The sequence below is a fragment of the Salvelinus alpinus genome, chromosome 17 (assembly GCF_045679555.1).
Source record: "Salvelinus alpinus chromosome 17, SLU_Salpinus.1, whole genome shotgun sequence".
Classification (NCBI taxonomy): domain Eukaryota; kingdom Metazoa; phylum Chordata; class Actinopteri; order Salmoniformes; family Salmonidae; genus Salvelinus; species Salvelinus alpinus.
Genome location: NC_092102.1, coordinates 54,625,935 through 54,646,067, shown reverse-complemented (window position 1 = coordinate 54,646,067; position 20,133 = coordinate 54,625,935). Strand labels below are relative to the sequence as shown.

Genomic DNA, 20,133 nt, shown 5'->3' with positions numbered 1-20,133 from the left:
TAGTTGGACCAGATTCGACAGGTAGGATCGGCCTCTGCCTGAAATACTCCGATCAATGAAATTGACTGACAGAGTGTTTGTGTGTCTGTCATGGTGTTCTGCTAGAGTAAGGTTGTTCAGTGTTGATCATCTGATACTGTCAGCTGGCCTGAGATCAATCCCACAGGCCAAACAACACACAAACACACAGACACACACACACAGCCACACACACCCTCACTACCACCTTACCGTCAATAGTGTTGGTGAGCAGTTTAGTGGCCAGGCCCTCTGAGTCTCCGTACGCCTCCTGTATCTTCTGGATGGCTTCCCCTCCCCGGAGCTCCATCAGATCCCTGAGCTCCTCCACCGTTACCCCAAAATCTCCCCCTGCAGCATTGTTACCCTCCTCCTTCCCACCTCCACCTCCACCTCGGCCCCGGCCTTTAGGGTAGAACTCAACAGCACTGTTAGCCATCTCTCCCATGGTGGCGGTGGTAGACATTCTGACAGCCTGGTTTGGTCCTCTTCTCTCTCTGTGGTCTCTATTTCCTTCTCTGGAGAGGTTTCACTCACTCATCTGGAACACACGAGTCCAGACTTGCTTTCTCTCCCTCTCTCTCTCTCTCTCTCTCTTAGAGCAGAGCGAGTGTTTCTGCTTTTTTATACCAGCCAGTCACCAAGCGCTGGTCCTTCCTTCTTCTTTCAAGATTCCTTAGACACAAGTCTTAAACACAGACTTCATTAGCTAACCAGTAGGGTCAGGGGTCAGGGTTTTAACCAGGGACCAGTCAGCAACATCTCAGAAACAGCTGACTCAGTTCTTCTTCTAATATTTTGTTCTCCCACTCCGAGGGATGAGGAGGGGTGACTCCAGCGTTCTCCCACTCCGAGGGATGAGGAGGGGTGACTCCAGTGTTCTCCCACTCCGAGGGATGAGGAGGGGTGACTCCAGCGTTCTCCCAATCCGAGGGATGAGGAGGGGTGACTCCAGTGTTCTCCCAATCCGAGGGATGAGGAGGGGTGACTCCAGCGTTCTCCCAATCCGAGGGATGAGGAGGGGTGACTCCAGCGTTCTCCCTGTGTCCTTGGCAACTCCACTCTTCTCTCTTCCCTCGCTTATGAAGGGGTGGAGGGATAGAGAGAAGGACTAGTGATAGAGCAGACTGGAACCTGGAAAGAAAGAAAGAACAAGAGAGAGAGAATTAGAAGAACTCATCTTTACAACTTGCAACACACCTGTAACTTGGGGTCAATTGTTTTATGCAACAGCCAATCAAAATGAGGACCTTGGTCACCTGAGCCACTCCAACCTTCAGAACTAGAGTTCACTTTATTCATGAACTTGTTCTAGTTTAGCTTTATATTCCATTAAACCATTCCCCTTTCTCTCTATCTTTATATTCCATTAAACCATTCCCCTTTCTCACCATCTTTATATTCCATTTAACCATTCCCCTTTCTCACCATCTTTATATTCCATTAAACCATTCCCCTTTCTCTCCATCTTTATATTCCATTTAACCATTCCCCTTTCTCACCATCTTTATATTCCATTCAGCCATTCCCCTTTCTCACCATCTTTATATTCCATTTAACCATTCCCCTTTCTCACCATCTTTATATTCCATTCAGCCATTCCCCTTTCTCACCATCTTTATATTCCATTTAACCATTCCCCTTTCTCACCATCTTTATATTCCATTTAACCATTCCCCTTTCTCACCATCTTTATATTCCATTTAACCATTCCCCTTTCTCACCATCTTTATATTCCATTAAACCATTCCCCTTTCTCACCATCTTTATATTCCATTTAACCATTCCCCTTTCTCACCATCTTTATATTCCATTTAACCATTCCCCTTTCTCTCCATCTTTATATTCCATTTAACCATTCCCCTTTCTCTCCATCTTTATATTCCATTTAACCATTCCCCTTTCTCTCCATATTTATATTCCATTAAACCATTCCCCTTTCTCACCATCTTTATATTCCATTAAACCATTCCCCTTTCTCACCATCTTTATATTCCATTTAACCATTCCCCTTTCTCACCATCTTTTTATTCCATTTAACCATTCCCCTTTCTCTCCATCTTTATATTCCATTAAACCATTCCCCTTTCTCACCATCTTTATATTCCATTAAACCATTCCCCTTTCTCACCATCTTTATATTCCATTTAACCATTCCCCTTTCTCACCATCTTTTTATTCCATTTAACCATTCCCCTTTCTCACCATCTTTATATTCCATTAAACCATTCCCCTTTCTCACCATCTTTATATTCCATTTAACCATTCCCCTTTCTCTCCATCTTTATGTTCCATTTAACCATTCCCCCCTTCTCACCATCTTTATATTCCATTTAACCATTCCCCTTTCTCACCATCTTTATATTCCATTAAACCATTCCCCTTTCTCACCATCTTTATATTCCATTTAACCATTCCCCTTTCTCTCCATCTTTATGTTCCATTTAACCATTCCCCCTTTCTCACCATCTTTATATTCCATTTAACCATTCCCCTTTCTCTCCATCTTTATGTTCCATTTAACCATTCCCCCCTTCTCACCATCTTTATATTCCATTTAACCATTCCCCTTTCTCTCCATCTTTATATTCCATTTAACCATTCCCCTTTCTCACCATCTTTATATTCCATTAAACCATTCCCCTTTCTCTCCATCTTTATATTCCATTAAACCATTCCCCTTTCTCACCATCTACCTCATTCTGGTTTGTAGCTCTTTCCTCCCTCACTCTGTCACCTCCACGTCTCCCTCTCTGTGTCCTGGCTGAAGCCAGCTATACTCATGTAGCCCTACTTTCAGACTGGCATCTACAGGGTCACCCCTGCCTTGTCCTGAATCTGGGCCTCTCTTCCTCCCTGGCTGGGTCCTGTCCTATTTAGTCGGATTGTATGCAATATTAGAAAGTTTTTTCAGTAGCCTATACGCATATCAACGTATAAAAACGGACTATGCTTTTAATGCAAAGATGTCCTACTCCTTTGGCCTTTCCATGTAGTGGGTGATTGTATACCATTCAGGAGGTGAATCTACATTTCAGAGCAACATTTCCACAATATGGTTGTCCTGTAGTAAGGTCATATTTGTAGCTCACTGTATCCTCTGAGATCTAGACATCTCTGGCTGATATAGGCTAGTTAGGGGATAAGGTCTAGCGAGAGGCTAGGGCATAGAAGATGTTTCTGGAATGGTCGAGTGTTTTAAATACTGCCCAGGTTGTTTCTGGTGGCCTATAGACATTATAGACATTGATATGTTGGCCATTTATTTAAAACATACAGTGAAATCGGAAAGTATTCAAACCACTTCACTTTTTCAACACTTTCTTACGTTACAGCCTTATTCTAAAAATTGATTGAAAAAAACAATGTCGTAATCAATCTACACACAATACCCCATAATGACTCAATACCCCATAATGACTCAATACCCCATAATGACTCAATACCCCATAATGACTCAATACCCCATAATGACTCAATACCCCATAATGACTCAATACCCCATAATGACTCAATACCCCATAATGACTCAATACCCCATAATGACTCAATACCCCATAATGACTCAATACCCCATAATGACTCAATACCCCATAATGACACAATACCCCATAATGACTCAATACCCCATAATGACTCAATACCCCATAATGACACAATACCCCATAATGACTCAATACCCCATAATGACTCAATACCCCATAATGACACAATACCCCATAATGACTCAATACCCCATAATGACTTAATATCCCATAACGACTTAATATCCCATAATGACATAATACCCCATAATGACACAATACCCCCATAATGACGCAATACCCCATAATGACCCAATACCCCATAATGACTCAATACCCCATAATGACACAATACCCCATAATGACTCAATACCCCATAATGACTCAATACCCCATAATGACTCAATACCCCAACATGACACAATACCCCATAATGACACAATACCCCATAATGACAAATATACCCCATAATGACACAATACCCCATAATGACACAATACCCCATAATGACCCAATACCCCATAATGACTCAATACCCCATAATGACTCAATACCCCATAATGACTCAATACCCCAACATGACACAATACCCCATAATGACACAATACCCCATAATGACACAATACCCCATAATGACATAATACCCCATAATGACACAATACCCCATAATGACCCAATACCCCATAATGACTCAATACCCCATAATGACACAATACCCCATAATGACACAATACCCCATAATGACTCAATACCCCAACATGACACAATACCCCATAATGACACAATACCCCATAATGACACAATACCCCATAATGACATAATACCCCATAATGACACAATACCCCATAATGACCCAATACCCCATAATGACTCAATACCCCATAATGACACAATACCCCATAATGACACAATACCCCATAATGACACAATACCCCATAATGACACAATACCCCATAATGACTCAATACCCCATAATGACACAATACCCCATAATGACTCAATACCCCATAATGACTCAATACCCCATAATGACTCAATACCCCATAATGACTTAATATCCCATAACGACTTAATATCCCATAATGACATAATACCCCATAATGACACAATACCCCCATAATGACGCAATACCCCATAATGACCCAATACCCCATAATGACTCAATACCCCATAATGACACAATACCCCATAATGACTCAATACCCCATAATGACTCAATACCCCATAATGACTCAATACCCCAACATGACACAATACCCCATAATGACACAATACCCCATAATGACACAATACCCCATAATGACACAATACCCCATAATGACACAATACCCCATAATGACCCAATACCCCATAATGACTCAATACCCCATAATGACTCAATACCCCATAATGACTCAATACCCCAACATGACACAATACCCCATAATGACACAATGCCCCATAATGACACAATACCCCATAATGACATAATACCCCATAATGACACAATACCCCATAATGACCCAATACCCCATAATGACTCAATACCCCATAATGACACAATACCCCATAATGACTCAATACCCCATAATGACTCAATACCCCATAATGACACAATACCCCATAATGACTCAATACCCCATAATGACTCAATACCCCATAATGACACAATACCCCATAATGACTCAATACCCCATAATGACTCAATACCCCATAATGACACAATACCCCATAATGACTCAATACCCCATAATGACTTAATATCCCATAACGACTTAATATCCCATAATGACATAATACCCCATAATGACACAATACCCCCATAATGACGCAATACCCCATAATGACCCAATACCCCATAATGACTCAATACCCCATAATGACACAATACCCCATAATGACTCAATACCCCATAATGACTCAATACCCCATAATGACTCAATACCCCAACATGACACAATACCCCATAATGACACAATACCCCATAATGACAAATATACCCCATAATGACACAATACCCCATAATGACACAATACCCCATAATGACCCAATACCCCATAATGACTCAATACCCCATAATGACTCAATACCCCATAATGACTCAATACCCCAACATGACACAATACCCCATAATGACACAATACCCCATAATGACACAATACCCCATAATGACATAATACCCCATAATGACACAATACCCCATAATGACCCAATACCCCATAATGACTCAATACCCCATAATGACACAATACCCCATAATGACACAATACCCCATAATGACTCAATACCCCAACATGACACAATACCCCATAATGACACAATACCCCATAATGACACAATACCCCATAATGACATAATACCCCATAATGACACAATACCCCATAATGACCCAATACCCCATAATGACTCAATACCCCATAATGACACAATACCCCATAATGACACAATACCCCATAATGACACAATACCCCATAATGACACAATACCCCATAATGACTCAATACCCCATAATGACACAATACCCCATAATGACTCAATACCCCATAATGACTCAATACCCCATAATGACTCAATACCCCATAATGACTTAATATCCCATAACGACTTAATATCCCATAATGACATAATACCCCATAATGACACAATACCCCCATAATGACGCAATACCCCATAATGACCCAATACCCCATAATGACTCAATACCCCATAATGACACAATACCCCATAATGACTCAATACCCCATAATGACTCAATACCCCATAATGACTCAATACCCCAACATGACACAATACCCCATAATGACACAATACCCCATAATGACACAATACCCCATAATGACACAATACCCCATAATGACACAATACCCCATAATGACCCAATACCCCATAATGACTCAATACCCCATAATGACTCAATACCCCATAATGACTCAATACCCCAACATGACACAATACCCCATAATGACACAATACCCCATAATGACACAATACCCCATAATGACATAATACCCCATAATGACACAATACCCCATAATGACCCAATACCCCATAATGACTCAATACCCCATAATGACACAATACCCCATAATGACACAATACCCCATAATGACTCAATACCCCAACATGACACAATACCCCATAATGACACAATACCCCATAATGACACAATACCCCATAATGACATAATACCCCATAATGACACAATACCCCATAATGACCCAATACCCCATAATGACTCAATACCCCATAATGACACAATACCCCATAATGACACAATACCCCATAATGACACAATACCCCATAATGACTCAATACCCCATCATGACTCAATATCCCATAATGACACAATACCCTATAATGACACAATACCCCATAATGAAACAATACCCCATAATGACTCAATACCCCATAATGACACAATACCCCATAATGACATAATGACACAATACCCCATATTGACTCAAACCCCATAATGACTCAATATCCCATAATGACACAATACCCCATAATGACTCAATACCCCATAATGACTCAATACCCCATAATGACTCAATATCCCATAATGACACAATACCCCATAATGACTCAATACCCCATAATGACACAATACCCCATAATGACACACTATCCCATAATGACTCAATACCCCATAATGACATAATACCCCATAATGACATAATACCCCATAATGACTCAATACCCCATAATAACACAATACCCCATAATGACACACTATCCCATAATGACTCAATACCCCATAATGACACAATACCCCATAATGACACAATACCCCATAATGACTCAATACCCCATAATGACTCAATACCCCATAATGACTCAATACCCCATAATGACACAATACCCCATAATGACACAATACCCCATAATGACACAATACCCCATAATGACACAATACCCCATAATGACACAATACCCCATAATGACATAATGACACAATACCCCATAATGACACAATACCCCATAATGACTCAATACCCCATAATGACTCAATACCCCACAATGACTCAATACCCCATAATGACACAATACCCCATAATGACATAATGACACAATACCCCATAATGACATAATGACACAATACCCCATAATGACCCAATACCCCATAATGACACAATACCCCATAATGACACAATACCCCATAATGACATAATGACACAATACCCCATAATGACACAATACCCCATAATGACTCAATACCCCATAATGACACAATACCCCATAATGACACAATACCCCATAATGACATAATGACACAATACCCCATAATGACACAATACCCCATAATGACTCAATACCCCATAATGACTCAATACCCCACAATGACTCAATACCCCATAATGACACAATACCCCATAATGACATAATGACACAATACCCCATAATGACACAATACCCCATAATGACATAATGACACAATACCCCATAATGACCCAATACCCCATAATGACACAATACCCCATAATGACACAATACCCCATAATGACACATTACCCCATAATGACTCAATACCCCATAATGACACAATACCCCAACATGACACAATACCCTATAATGACACAATACCCCATAATGACACAATACCCCATAATGACTAAGTGAAAACAGGTTTTTAGAATTGTTTGCACATTTACAAAAAAAACTAAAACAGAAATACATTATTTACATAAGTATTGAGACCCTTTGCTATGAGACTCGAAATTGAGCAATTTGGTAAGGCACACACCTATCTATATAAGGTCCCACAGTTGACAGATCTGGGGAAGGGTACCAAAAATATTCTGCAGCATTGAAGGTCCCCAAGAACACAATGACCTCCAGTTGTGTAAAGTACTTATGTAAAATACTTGAAAGTACTACTAAAGTCATTTTTGGGAGTATCTGTACTTTACTTTACTATTGATATTTTTGACAACTTTTACTTTTACTTCACTACATTCCTGAAGAAAACAATGTACTTTTTCTCCACACATTTTTCCTGACACTCAAAAGTACTCGTTACATTTAGAATGCTTAGCAAGACAGGGAAATGGTCCAGTTCACGCACTTATCAAGAGAACATCCCTGGTCATCCCTACTGCCTCTGATCTGGATGACTCACTAAACAGAGAACATCTCTGGTCATCCCTACTGCCTCTGATCTGGATGACTCACTAAACAGAGAACATCTCTGGTCATCCCTACTGCCTCTGATCTGGATGACTCACTAAACAGAGAACATCCCTGGTCATCCCTACGGCCTCTGATCTGGAGGACTCACTAAACAGAGAACATCCCTGGTCATCCCTACTGCCTCTGATCTGGAGGACTCACTAAACAGAGAACATCCCTAATCATCCCTACTGCCTCTGATCTGGAGGACTCACTAAACAGAGAACATCCCTGGTCATCCCTACTGCCTCTGATCTGGATGACTCACTAAACAGAGAACATCCCTGGTCATCCCTACTGTCTCTGATCTGGATGACTCACTAAACAGAGAACATCCCTGGTCATCCCTACTGCCTCTGATCTGGATGACTCACTAAACAGAGAACATCCCTGGTCATCCCTACTGCCTCTGATCTGGAGGACTCACTAAACAGAGAACATCCCTGGTCATCCCTACTGCCTCTGATCTGGAGGACTCACTAAACAGAGAACATCCCTGGTCATCCCTACTGCCTCTGATCTGGATGACTCACTAAACAGAGAACATCCCTAATCATCCCTACTGCCTCTGATCTGGAGGACTCACTAAACAGAGAACATCCCTGGTCATCCCTACTGCCTCTGATCTGGAGGACTCACTAAACAGAGAACATCCCTGGTCATCCCTACTGCCTCTGATCTGGATGACTCACTAAACAGAGAACATCCCTGGTCATCTCTACTGCCTCTGATCTGGAGGACTCACTAAACAGAGAACATCCCTGGTCATCCCTACTGCCTCTGATCTGGAGGACTCACTAAACAGAGAACATCCCTGGTCATCCCTACTGCCTCTGATCTGGAGGACTCACTAAACAGAGAACATTTTTTTTTAGGTATCTTTACTTTTACTCAATTATGACAATTGGGTACTTTTTCCACCACTGGTGGCTTCCATCATTCTTAAATGGCAGAAGTTTGGAACCACGAACACTCTTCCTAGGTCGCCCGGCCAAACTGAGCAATCGGGGGAGAGGGGCCTTGGTTAGGGAGGTGACAAAGGAGGTGATCACTCTGACAAATCTCCAGAGTTCCTCTGTGGAGATGTGTGAGCCTTTCAGAAGGACAACCATCTCTGCAGCACTCACCAATCATTCCTTTAAGGTAGAGTGGCCAGACAGAAGTCATTTCTCAGTAAAAGGCACATGACAGACAGCCCGCTTGGAGTTTGCCAAATCAAATCAAATTTTGTGTAGACCTTACAGTGAAATGCTTACTTACAAGCCCTTAACCAACAATGCAGATTTAAGAAAACACAAAAAAAACATTTTGTATTAAAAAGTAAGAGATAAGAAAAATAAATAATTAAACAGCAGCAAATAACAATATCAGGGCTATATACAGGGTGTACCGGTACAGAGTCAATGTGTAGGCTACATACAGGGTGTACCGGTACAGAGTCAATGTGGAGGCTTTATACAGGGGGTACCGGTACAGAGTCAATGTGCGGGGGTACAGGTTAGGGCAACGGTGTCGAGGAAATTGAGGTAGTATGTACATGTAGGTCGAGTTATTTAAAGTGACAATGCATAGATAATAACAGAGAGTAGCAGCAGCGTAGAAGGGGGGAGGGGCAATGCAAATAGTCTGGGTAGCCATTTAATTAGCTGTTCAGGAGTCTAATGGCTTGGGGGTAGAAGCTGTTTAGAAGCCTCTTGGAACTAGACTTGGCGCTCCGGTACCACTTGACGTGCGGTAGCAGAGAGAACAGTCTATGACTAGGGTGGCTGGAGTCTTTCACGATTTTTAGGGCCTTCCTCTGACACCGCCTGGTATAGAGGTCCTGGATGGCAGGAAGCTTGGCCCCAGTGATGTACTGGGCCGTTCGCACTACCCTCTGTAGAGCCTTGCGGTTGGAGGCCGAGCAGTTGCCATACCAGGCAGTGATACCACCAGTCAGGATGCTCTCGATGGTGCAGCTGTAAACTCTTTTTAGGATCTGAGGACCCATGACAAATCTTTTCAGGTTTTGTCGTGCCCTCTTCATGAATGGTTTTGTCGTGCCCTCTTCATGACTGTGTTAGTTTGTTGGTGATATGGCGCCAAGGAACTTGAAGCTCTCAACCTGCTCCACTACAGCCACGTCGATGAAAATGGGGTCGTGCTCGGTCCTCCTTTTCCTGTAGTCCACAATCATCTTCTTTGTCTTGATCACATTGAGGGAGAGGTTGTTGTCCTTGCAACACATGGTCAGGTCTCTGACCTCCTCCCTATAGGCTGTCTCATCGTTGTCGGTGATCAGGCCTACCACTGTTGTGTCATCAACAAACTTAATGATGGTGTTACAGTCATGAGTGAATAGGGAGTACAGGAGGGGACTGAGCACGCACCCCTGAGGGGCCCCCGTGTTGAGGATCAGCGTGGCGGATGTGTTGTTACCTACCCTTACCATCTGGGGGTGGCCCGTCAGGAAGTCCAGGTTCCAGTTGCAGAGGGAGGTGTTTAGTCACAGGGTCCTTAGCTTGGTGATGAGCTTTGAGGGCACTATGGTGTTGAACGCTGAGCTGTAGTCAATGAACAGCATTCTCACATAGGTGTTCCTTTTGTCCAGGTCTGAAAGGGCAGTGTGGAGTGCAATAGAGATGGCTTCATCTGTGGATCTGTTTGGGCGGTATGCAAATTGGAGTGTGTCTAGGGTTTCTGGGATAATGGTGTTGATGTGAGCCATGACCAGCCTTTCAAAGCATTTCATGGCTACAGATGTGAGTGCTACGGGTCGGCAGCAATTTACGCAGGTTACCTTAGTGTTCTTGGGCACAGGGACTATGGTGGTCTGCTTGAAACATGTTGGTATTACAGACTCAGACAAGGAGAGGTTGAAAATGTCAGTGAAGACACTTGCCAGTTGGTCAGCGCATGCTCGCAGTACATCTCCTGGTAATCCTTCTGGCTCTGCGGCCTTGTGAATGTTGACCTGTTTAAAGGTCTTACTCATATCGGCTGCGGAGAGCGTGATCACACAGTCGTCCGGAACAGCTGATGCTCTCATGCATGTTTCAGTGTTGATTGCCTCGAAGCGAGCATAGAAGTTATTTAGCTCGTCTGGTAGGCTCGTGTCACTGGGCAGCTCTCGGCTGTGCTTCCCGTTGTAGTCTGTAATAGCCAATGTAGTACGATTCTATCTTAGTCCTCTATTAACGTTTGATGGTTCGTCGGAGGGCATAGCAGGATTTCTTATAAGCTTCCGGGTTAGAGTCCTGCTCCTTGAAAGCAGCAGCTTTACCCTTTAGCTCAGTGCGGATGCTACCTGTAATCCATGGCTTCTGGTTGGGGTATGTACGTACGGTCACTGTGGGGATGGCGTCATTGATGCACTTATTGATGAAGCCAGTGACTGATGTGGTGTACTCCTCAATGCCACCGGAAGATCCCGGAACATATTCCAGTCTGTGCTAGCAAAACAGTCCTGTAGTTTAGCATCTACTTCATCTGACCACTTTTTTATAGACCGAGTCACTGGTGCTTCCTGCTTTAATTTTTGGTTGTAAGCAGGAATCAGGAGGATAGAATTATGGTCAGATTTGCCAAATGGAAAGTGAGGGAGAGCATTGTACGCGTCTCTGTGTGTGGAGTAAAGATTGTCTAGAATTGTGGTTGCACATTTAACATGCTGATAGAAATGAGGTAAAACTGATTTAAGTTTCCCTGCATTAAAGTCCCCGGCTACTAGGAGCACCGCCTCTGGGTGAGCATTTCCTGTTTGCTTATGGCGGTATACAGCTCATTGAGTGCAGTTTTAGTGCCAGCATCTGTCTGTGGAGTTATGTAGACAGCTATGAAAAATACAGATGAAAACTCTCTAGGTAGATAGTGTGGTCTACAGCTTATCATGAGATACTCTACCTCAGGCGGACAAAACCTTGAGACTTCCTTAGCTATAGTGCACCAGCTGTATTGTGCACGACCCTAAGCACACAGCCAAGACAATGCAGGAGTGGCTTCGGGACAAGTCTCTGAATGTCCTTGAGTGGCCCAGCCAGAGCCCAGAGTCGAACCCGATCTAACATCTCTGGAGAGACCTGAAAATAGCTGTTCAGCAATGCAATGCTCCCCATCCAAGCTGACAGAGCTTGAGAGGATCTGCAGAGAACATTGGGAGTAACTCCTCAAATATAGATGTGATATTTTAGCTTTTTATTTTTTTTTAAACATTTGCTAAAATATGTAAAAACTGTTTTTGCTTTGTCATTATTGGGTATTGTGTGTAGATTAATGAGGGGAAAAACAATTTAATCCATTTTAGTATAAGGCTGTAAAGTAACAAAATGTGGAACAAGTCAGGGGGGTCTGAATACTTTCTGAAAGCACTGTATATCTGGTATATAAATATATAACTGCTATACGTAATATACAGATATACAGTACCAGTCAAAAGCTGTCATCAAGGCAAAGGTTGGCTACTTTGAATAATCAAACATTTAAAATATATTTTGATTGGTTTTACACTTTTTTTGGTTACTACATGATTCCATATGTGTTATTCTACAAGGTAGAACATAGTAAAAAATAAAGAAAAAACCCTTGAATGAGTAGGTGTCTCCAAACCTTTGACTGGTACTGTACATATAACTGATAAACATACAGCTGGTACATAAATATATAGACAGACAGACACATACATACAGTCCACAGACAGACACATACATATAAATATATAGCTGATACATATTACTGATTTATACTGAGTATACAAAACATTAAGAACACCTTCCTAATATTGAGTTGCACTTTTTCCATTAGAACAGCCTCAATTTGTCAGGGACTGTACAAGGTGTGGAAAGCGTTCCACAGGGGTTCTGGCCCATGTCAACTCCAATGTTTCCCACAGTTGCGTCAAGTTGACCGGACTAACCGGGCTATCTGCATTGTGTCCCGCCACCCGCCACCCGCCACCCACCACCCACCAAACCTTCTTTTACGCTACTGCTACTCTCTGTTCATCATATATGCATAGTCACTTTAATCATATCTCCATGTACATACTACCTCAATCAGCCTGACTAACCGGTGTCTGTATGTAGCCTCGCTACTTTTATAGCCTCGCTACTGTATATAGCCTGTCTTTTTACTGTTGTTTTATTTCTTTACTTACCTATTGTTCACCTAATACCTTTTTTGCACTATTGGTTAGAGCCTGTAAGTCAGCATTTTACCTGTTGTATTCGCCGTACGTGACAAATACATTTTAATTTGATTTGATTTGATGTCCTTTGGGTGGTGGACCATTCTTGATACACACAAGAAACTGTTGAGCTTTAAAAACCCAGCAGCATTGCAGTTCTTGACCCACATACACAATCCATGTCTCAATTGTCTCAAGGTTTAAAAATCCTTCTTTAACCTGTCTCCTCCCATTCATCTACACGGAATGAAGTGGATTTAACAGTTGATTAAGGGATCATAGCTTTTCACCTGGATTCACCTGTCTTGGAAAGCGAAGTTGTTGCTATTGTTTTGTTCACTCAGGTGTTATGTGACACTTCCTTCCACTGTATCTCTGTCCATCTCTCTCTCTCTCTGATCACACACACACCAACACACTGTGACAGAGGCACCAACCTACCGGACAACGTGATCACAGAGGTAAATAAAAGACATTACAGAACTGTTTGACCTATTAAACATCTCTCTCCTTCCATCATCAGACATCATACCTATATCATACCACACACACACACACACACACACACACACACACACACACACACACACACACACACACACACACACACACACACACACACACACACACACACACACACACACACACACACACACACACACACACACACACACACACACAGATATGCACACACACACACACACACATACACAGATATGCACACACACACACACACAGAGATATATACACACACGCACACACACACACACACACACACATATATGCACACACGTAAACACATAAACGTATTCATATGCACACACACAGATGCACATACGCACACACAAACACGTATAGGCTACACACCACTGACTCACTGTACAGGCCGAGCTCAAGGACACAGAGACGGAGGCAGAATCCCGTTAATGCGCCTGAAAGCAGAGCATCTACTAAAGCGACAGAGCTGATGTTATCGCTTAGTCCAGATGTTGATATTGATCACGATGATGAATATTGTTCCCTTGAAGATCCGCTCTGTCTGTCTGATTGATCTCGCTCAGCAGCGGGGCGCAGAGAGACGCAGAGGTGATGTGCTTCCTGGGCAGGCAGGGGGGGTGAGAGGGACTACGGGGTTCGGTAGCGCCCTCAGGTAACGGTTATCAGTCTACCGGGTTCTGCTCGCAGTGTTTATAGTCCTCAAGATAGAGATAGAGAATCGCTACGAGGGCGCTAGGAGAAGCTGATGATGATGCGACATTCCGGGGTTGAACTGAGACCTCTGCACCGCACTCAGAGGCATGCAGCGACTGCAAGAGGAAGGAGAGGAGGGCGGAAGAGAGAGAGAATGGGGAGGAGAGAGGGGGAAAGGGAGGGGGGAGGAAGAGAGAAAATGAGGAAATAGAGAAAGAGTAATTGGAGTCCAAATAAACACTGAACAAAAATATAAACGCAACATGTATTTCTTTTGAAGAGCTTATTTCTTTCAAATTTTGTGCACAAATTTGTTTACATCCCTGTTAGTGAGCATTTCTCCTTTGCCAAGATATTCCATCCACCTGACAGGTGTGGTATATCAAGAAGCTGATAAAACTGCATGATCATTACACAGGTACACCTTGTGCTGGGGACAATAAAAGGCCACTCTAAAATGTGCACAATGCCACAGATATCTCATGTTTTGAGGGACTGTGCAATTGGCCTGCTGACTGCAAGAATGTCCACCAGAACTCGTCAGGGAATTAAAAATTCTCTACCATAAGCTGCCTCCAACGTCATTTTAGAGAATTTGGCAGTTCGTCCAACTGGCCTCAGTAAAATGACGCCGACAGATAGGGCAGCCGTGCTTCTAGCTGCTAAGCAAAGCATTTTCGTGTTATTACGTACAACCGGGAAGAACTTTTGGATATCAGAGCGGTGGTATCTCACAAGCATTACCAGCATTACAAACAGGAATAAGACTTTCCTGAATCTGAAATTTGTTCGCAACCCCCAGGGCAATTGAACTGATTCCAGAGGCTGATCCAAAACACAGCCGGCAGAGGAGAGGTATTCGGAGTGGACTTCTAGCGAGGATCTCCTTCCAGAGAGACATCAAGTATTGGAACATACTCTGTTTCATGGAAACATGGCTCTCTCGGGATATACTGTCTGAGTCTGTACAGCCAGTTGGGTTCTCAGTTCATCGCGCAGACAGGAATAAAGACTAAAGCATCCTGTATCACCGTCTGGCACTGCCCGCAGAGCTCTCCAGAGGGTGGTGTGGTCTGCCCAACGCATCACCGGGGGCAAACTACCTGCCCTCCAGGACACCTACATCATCCAATGTCACAGGAAGGTCAAAAAGATCATCAAGGACAACATCCACCCGAGCCACTGCCTGTTCACCCCGTTATCATCCAGAAGGCGAGGTCAGTACAGGTTCATCAAATCTGGGACCGAGAGACTGAAAAATAGATTCTATCTCAAGGCCATCAGACTGTTAAAAAATCTCTTCAGGATCGGACCCCTTTTATATATTTTTTCGCCTAAAATGACATAACCAAATCTAACTGCCTGTAACTCAGGCCCTGAAGCAAAGATATTCTTGGTGCCATTTGAAAGGAAACACTTTGAAGTTTGTGTACATCTGAAATGAATGTAGTAGAATATAACGCAATAGATCTGGTAAAAGATAATACAAATAAAAAACCAACCGTTCTTTTGTATTTTTTTTTGTACCATCATATTTGAAATGCAAGAGAAAGGCCATCGTGTATTATTCCAGCCCAACTGTATGTGCAAAGTTTTAGACTGATCCAATGAACCATTGTATTTCTGTTCAAAGTTTTGTATCAAGACTGCCCAAATGTGCCTAATTAGTTTATTAATAAATGTTCATGTTCATAACTGTGCACTCTCCTCAAACATGGTATTATTTTACTGTAATAGATTTTGTAAATTGGACAGTGCAGTTAGATTAACAAGAATTTAAGCTTTAATAATGTTTACATACTGCATTACTCATCTCGTATGTATATACTGTTTTCTATTCTATACTACTGTATTCTCGTCTATGCCGCTCTGACATTGCTCATCCAAATATTTATATATTCTTTATTACATTCCTTCACATTAGATTTGTGTGTATTGTTGTGAAATTGTTAGATATAACTGGACTGTTGGAGCTAGAAACACAAGCATTTCGCTACACCCGCAATAACATCTGCCAAACACGTGTATGTGCCCACTACAATTTGATTTGATTTGACAACCATTCTTCACCTGTGGGATCGTCTGATCCACCCGGAAAGCTGATGAAACTGTGGGTTTGCATAACCAAGAAGTTCTGCACAAACTGTCAGAAACCGTCTCAGGGAAGCTCATCTGCATGCTCATCGTCCTCACCAGGGTCTTGACCTGACTGCAGTTCGACGTCGTAACTGACTTCAGAGGGAAAATGCTCACCTTCGATGGCCACTGGCACGCTGGAGAAGTACCGGGCAGTACCAGGCAGATGGCAGACAGCGTGTATGGCATTGAGCGGGCGATGGGTTTGCTGATGTCAACGTTGTGAACAGAGTGCCCCTTGGTGCCGGTTGGGGTTATGGTATGGGCAGGCATAAGCTACGAACACAATTGCATTTTATCGATGGCAATTTGAATACCGTGACGAGATCTTGAGGCCCGTTGTCGTGCCATTCATCCGCCGCCATCACCTCATGTTTCAGCATGATAATGCACGGCCCCTTGTCGCAAGGATCTGTACACAATTCCTAGAAGCTGTAAATGTCCCAGTTCTTCCATGGCCTGCATAGTCACCAGACAGGTCACCCATTAAGCATGTTTGGGATGCTCTGGATCGACAGGTATGACAGCGTGTTCCAATATCCACTTCGCACACCCATTGAAGAGGAGTGGGACAACATTCCACAGGCCACAATCAACAGCCTGATCAACTCTATGTGAAGGAGATGTGTTGCGCTGCATGAGGCAAATAGTGGTCACCCCAGATACTGACTGATTTTCTGATCCACGTCCCTATCTTTTATTTTAAAGGTATCTTTGACCAACACATGTATATCTGCATTAATCATATAAAAGTTGAAAAAGAGCAGCACCAGTTGGTGGTTTCTGATAGAGGTGCCAGTTGGTGGTCTCCGATAGAGGTGCCAGTTGGTGGTCTCTCATAGAGGTGCCTGTTGGTGGTCTCTGATAGAGGTGCCTGTTGGTGGTCTCCGATAGAGGTGCCTGTTGGTGGTCTCCGATAGAGGTGCCAGTTGGTGGTCTCTGATAGAGGTGCCAGTTGGTGGTCTCTGATAGAGGTGCCAGTTGGTAGTCTCTGATAGAGGTGCCAGTTGGTGGTCTCCGATAGAGGTGCCTGTTGGTGGTCTCTGATAGAGGTACCAGTTGGTGGTCTCTGATAGAGCTGCCAGTTGGTGGTCTCCGATAGAGGTGCCAGTTGGTGGTCTCTGATAGAGGTGCCAGTTGGTGGTCTCTGATAGAGGTGCCAGTTGGTGGTCTCTGATAGAGGTGCCAGTTGGTGGTCTCTGATAGAGGTGCCAGTTGGTGGTTTCTGATAGAGGTGCCAGTTGGTGGTCTCCGATAGAGGTGCCTGTTGGTGGTCTCCGATAGAGGTGCCAGTTGGTGGTCTCTGATAGAGGTGCCAGTTGGTGGTTTCTGATGGAGGTGCCAGTTGGTGGTCTCCGATAGAGGTGCCAGTTGGTGGTCTCTGATAGAGGTGCCTGTTGGTGGTCTCTGATAGAGGTGCCTGTTGGTGGTCTCTGATAGAGGTGCCAGTTGGTGGTCTCCGATAGAGGTGCCAGTTGGTGGTCTCCGATAGAGGTGCCAGTTGGTAGTCTCTGATAGAGGTGCCTGTTGGTGGTCTCTGATAGAGGTGCCAGTTGGTGGTCTCTGATAGAGGTGCCTGTTGGTGGTCTCTGATAGAGGTGCCAGTTGGTGGTCTCCGATAGAGGTGCCAGTTGGTGGTCTCCGATAGAGGTGCCTGTTGGTGGTCTCCGATAGAGGTGCCTGTTGGTGGTCTCCGATAGAGGTGCCAGTTGGTGGTCTCTGATAGAGGTGCCCGTTGGTGGTCTCTGATAGAGGTGCCAGTTGGTGGTCTCTGATAGAGGTGCCAGTTGGTGGTCTCTGATAGAGGTGCCAGTTGGTGGTCTCTGATAGAGGTGCCAGTTGGTGGTCTCCGATAGAGGTGCCAGTTGGTTGTCTCTGATAGAGGTGCCTGTTGGTGGTCTCTGATAGAGGTGCCAGTTGGTGGTCTCCGATAGAGGTGCCAGTTGGTGGTCTCCGATAGAGGTGCCAGTTGGTGGTCTCTGATAGAGGTGCCTGTTGGTGGTCTCTGATAGAGGTGCCAGTTGGTTGTCTCTGATAGAGGTGCCAGTTGGTGGTCTCTGATAGAGGTGCCAGTTGGTGGTCTCCGATAGAGGTGCCTGTTGGTGGTCTCTGATAGAGGTGCCAGTTGGTGGTCTCTGATAGAGGTGCCCGTTGGTGGTCTCTGATAGAGGTGCCAGTTGGTGGTCTCTGATAGAGGTGCCAGTTGGTGGTCTCTGATAGAGGTGCCTGTTGGTGGTCTCTGATAGAGGTGCCAGTTGGTGGTCTCCGATAGAGGTGCCAGTTGGTGGTCTCCGATAGAGGTGCCAGTTGGTGGTCTCCGATAGAGGTGCCAGTTGGTGGTCTCTGATAGAGGTGCCAGTTGGTAGTCTCTGATAGAGGTGCCAGTTGGTGGTCTCTGATAGAGGTGCCTGTTGGTGGTCTCCGATAGAGGTGCCAGTTGGTGGTCTCCGATAGAGGTGCCAGTTGTTGGTCTCTGATAGAGCTGCCAGTTGGTGGTCTCCGATAGAGGTGCCAGTTGGTGGTCTCTGATAGAGGTGCCAGTTGGTGGTCTCTGATAGAGGTGCCAGTTGGTGGTCTCTGATAGAGGTGCCAGTTGGTGGTCTCTGATAGAGGTGCCTGTTGGTGGTCTCTGATAGAGGTGCCTGTTGGTGGTCTCCGATAGAGGTGCCAGTTGGTGGTCTCCGATAGAGGTGCCTGTTGGTGGTCTCTGATAGAGGTGCCAGTTGGTGGTCTCTGATAGAGGTGCCAGTTGGTGGTCTCTGATAGAGGTGCCAGTTGGTGGTCTCTGATAGAGGTGCCTGTTGGTGGTCTCTGATAGAGGTGCCAGTTGGTGGTCTCCGATAGAGGTGCCAGTTGGTGGTCTCTGATAGAGGTGCCAGTTGGTGGTCTCTGATAGAGGTGCCAGTTGGTGGTCTCTGATAGAGGTGCCAGTTGGTTGTCTCTGATAGAGGTGCC

The 20,133-nt window shown here is 44.0% G+C and overlaps 1 protein-coding gene across 1 annotated transcript in view; it reads right to left on the bottom strand.

Annotated features, from left to right (window-relative positions):
- LOC139543173 (plasma membrane calcium-transporting ATPase 3-like) overlaps positions 1-15,168 on the bottom strand; it is a 153,717-nt gene extending 138,549 nt beyond the window's left edge. Inside the window, exons 1-2 of the mRNA XM_071349429.1 lie at positions 14,719-15,168; positions 232-1,152 (exon numbers count right to left, since the gene is read on the bottom strand). Of these exons, the coding sequence (XP_071205530.1) occupies positions 232-484 (253 nt within the window). The 5' untranslated portion in view covers positions 485-1,152; positions 14,719-15,168. The remainder of the gene's footprint in view (positions 1-231; positions 1,153-14,718) is intronic.
- Between the last annotated feature and the right edge of the window lie 4,965 nt (positions 15,169-20,133).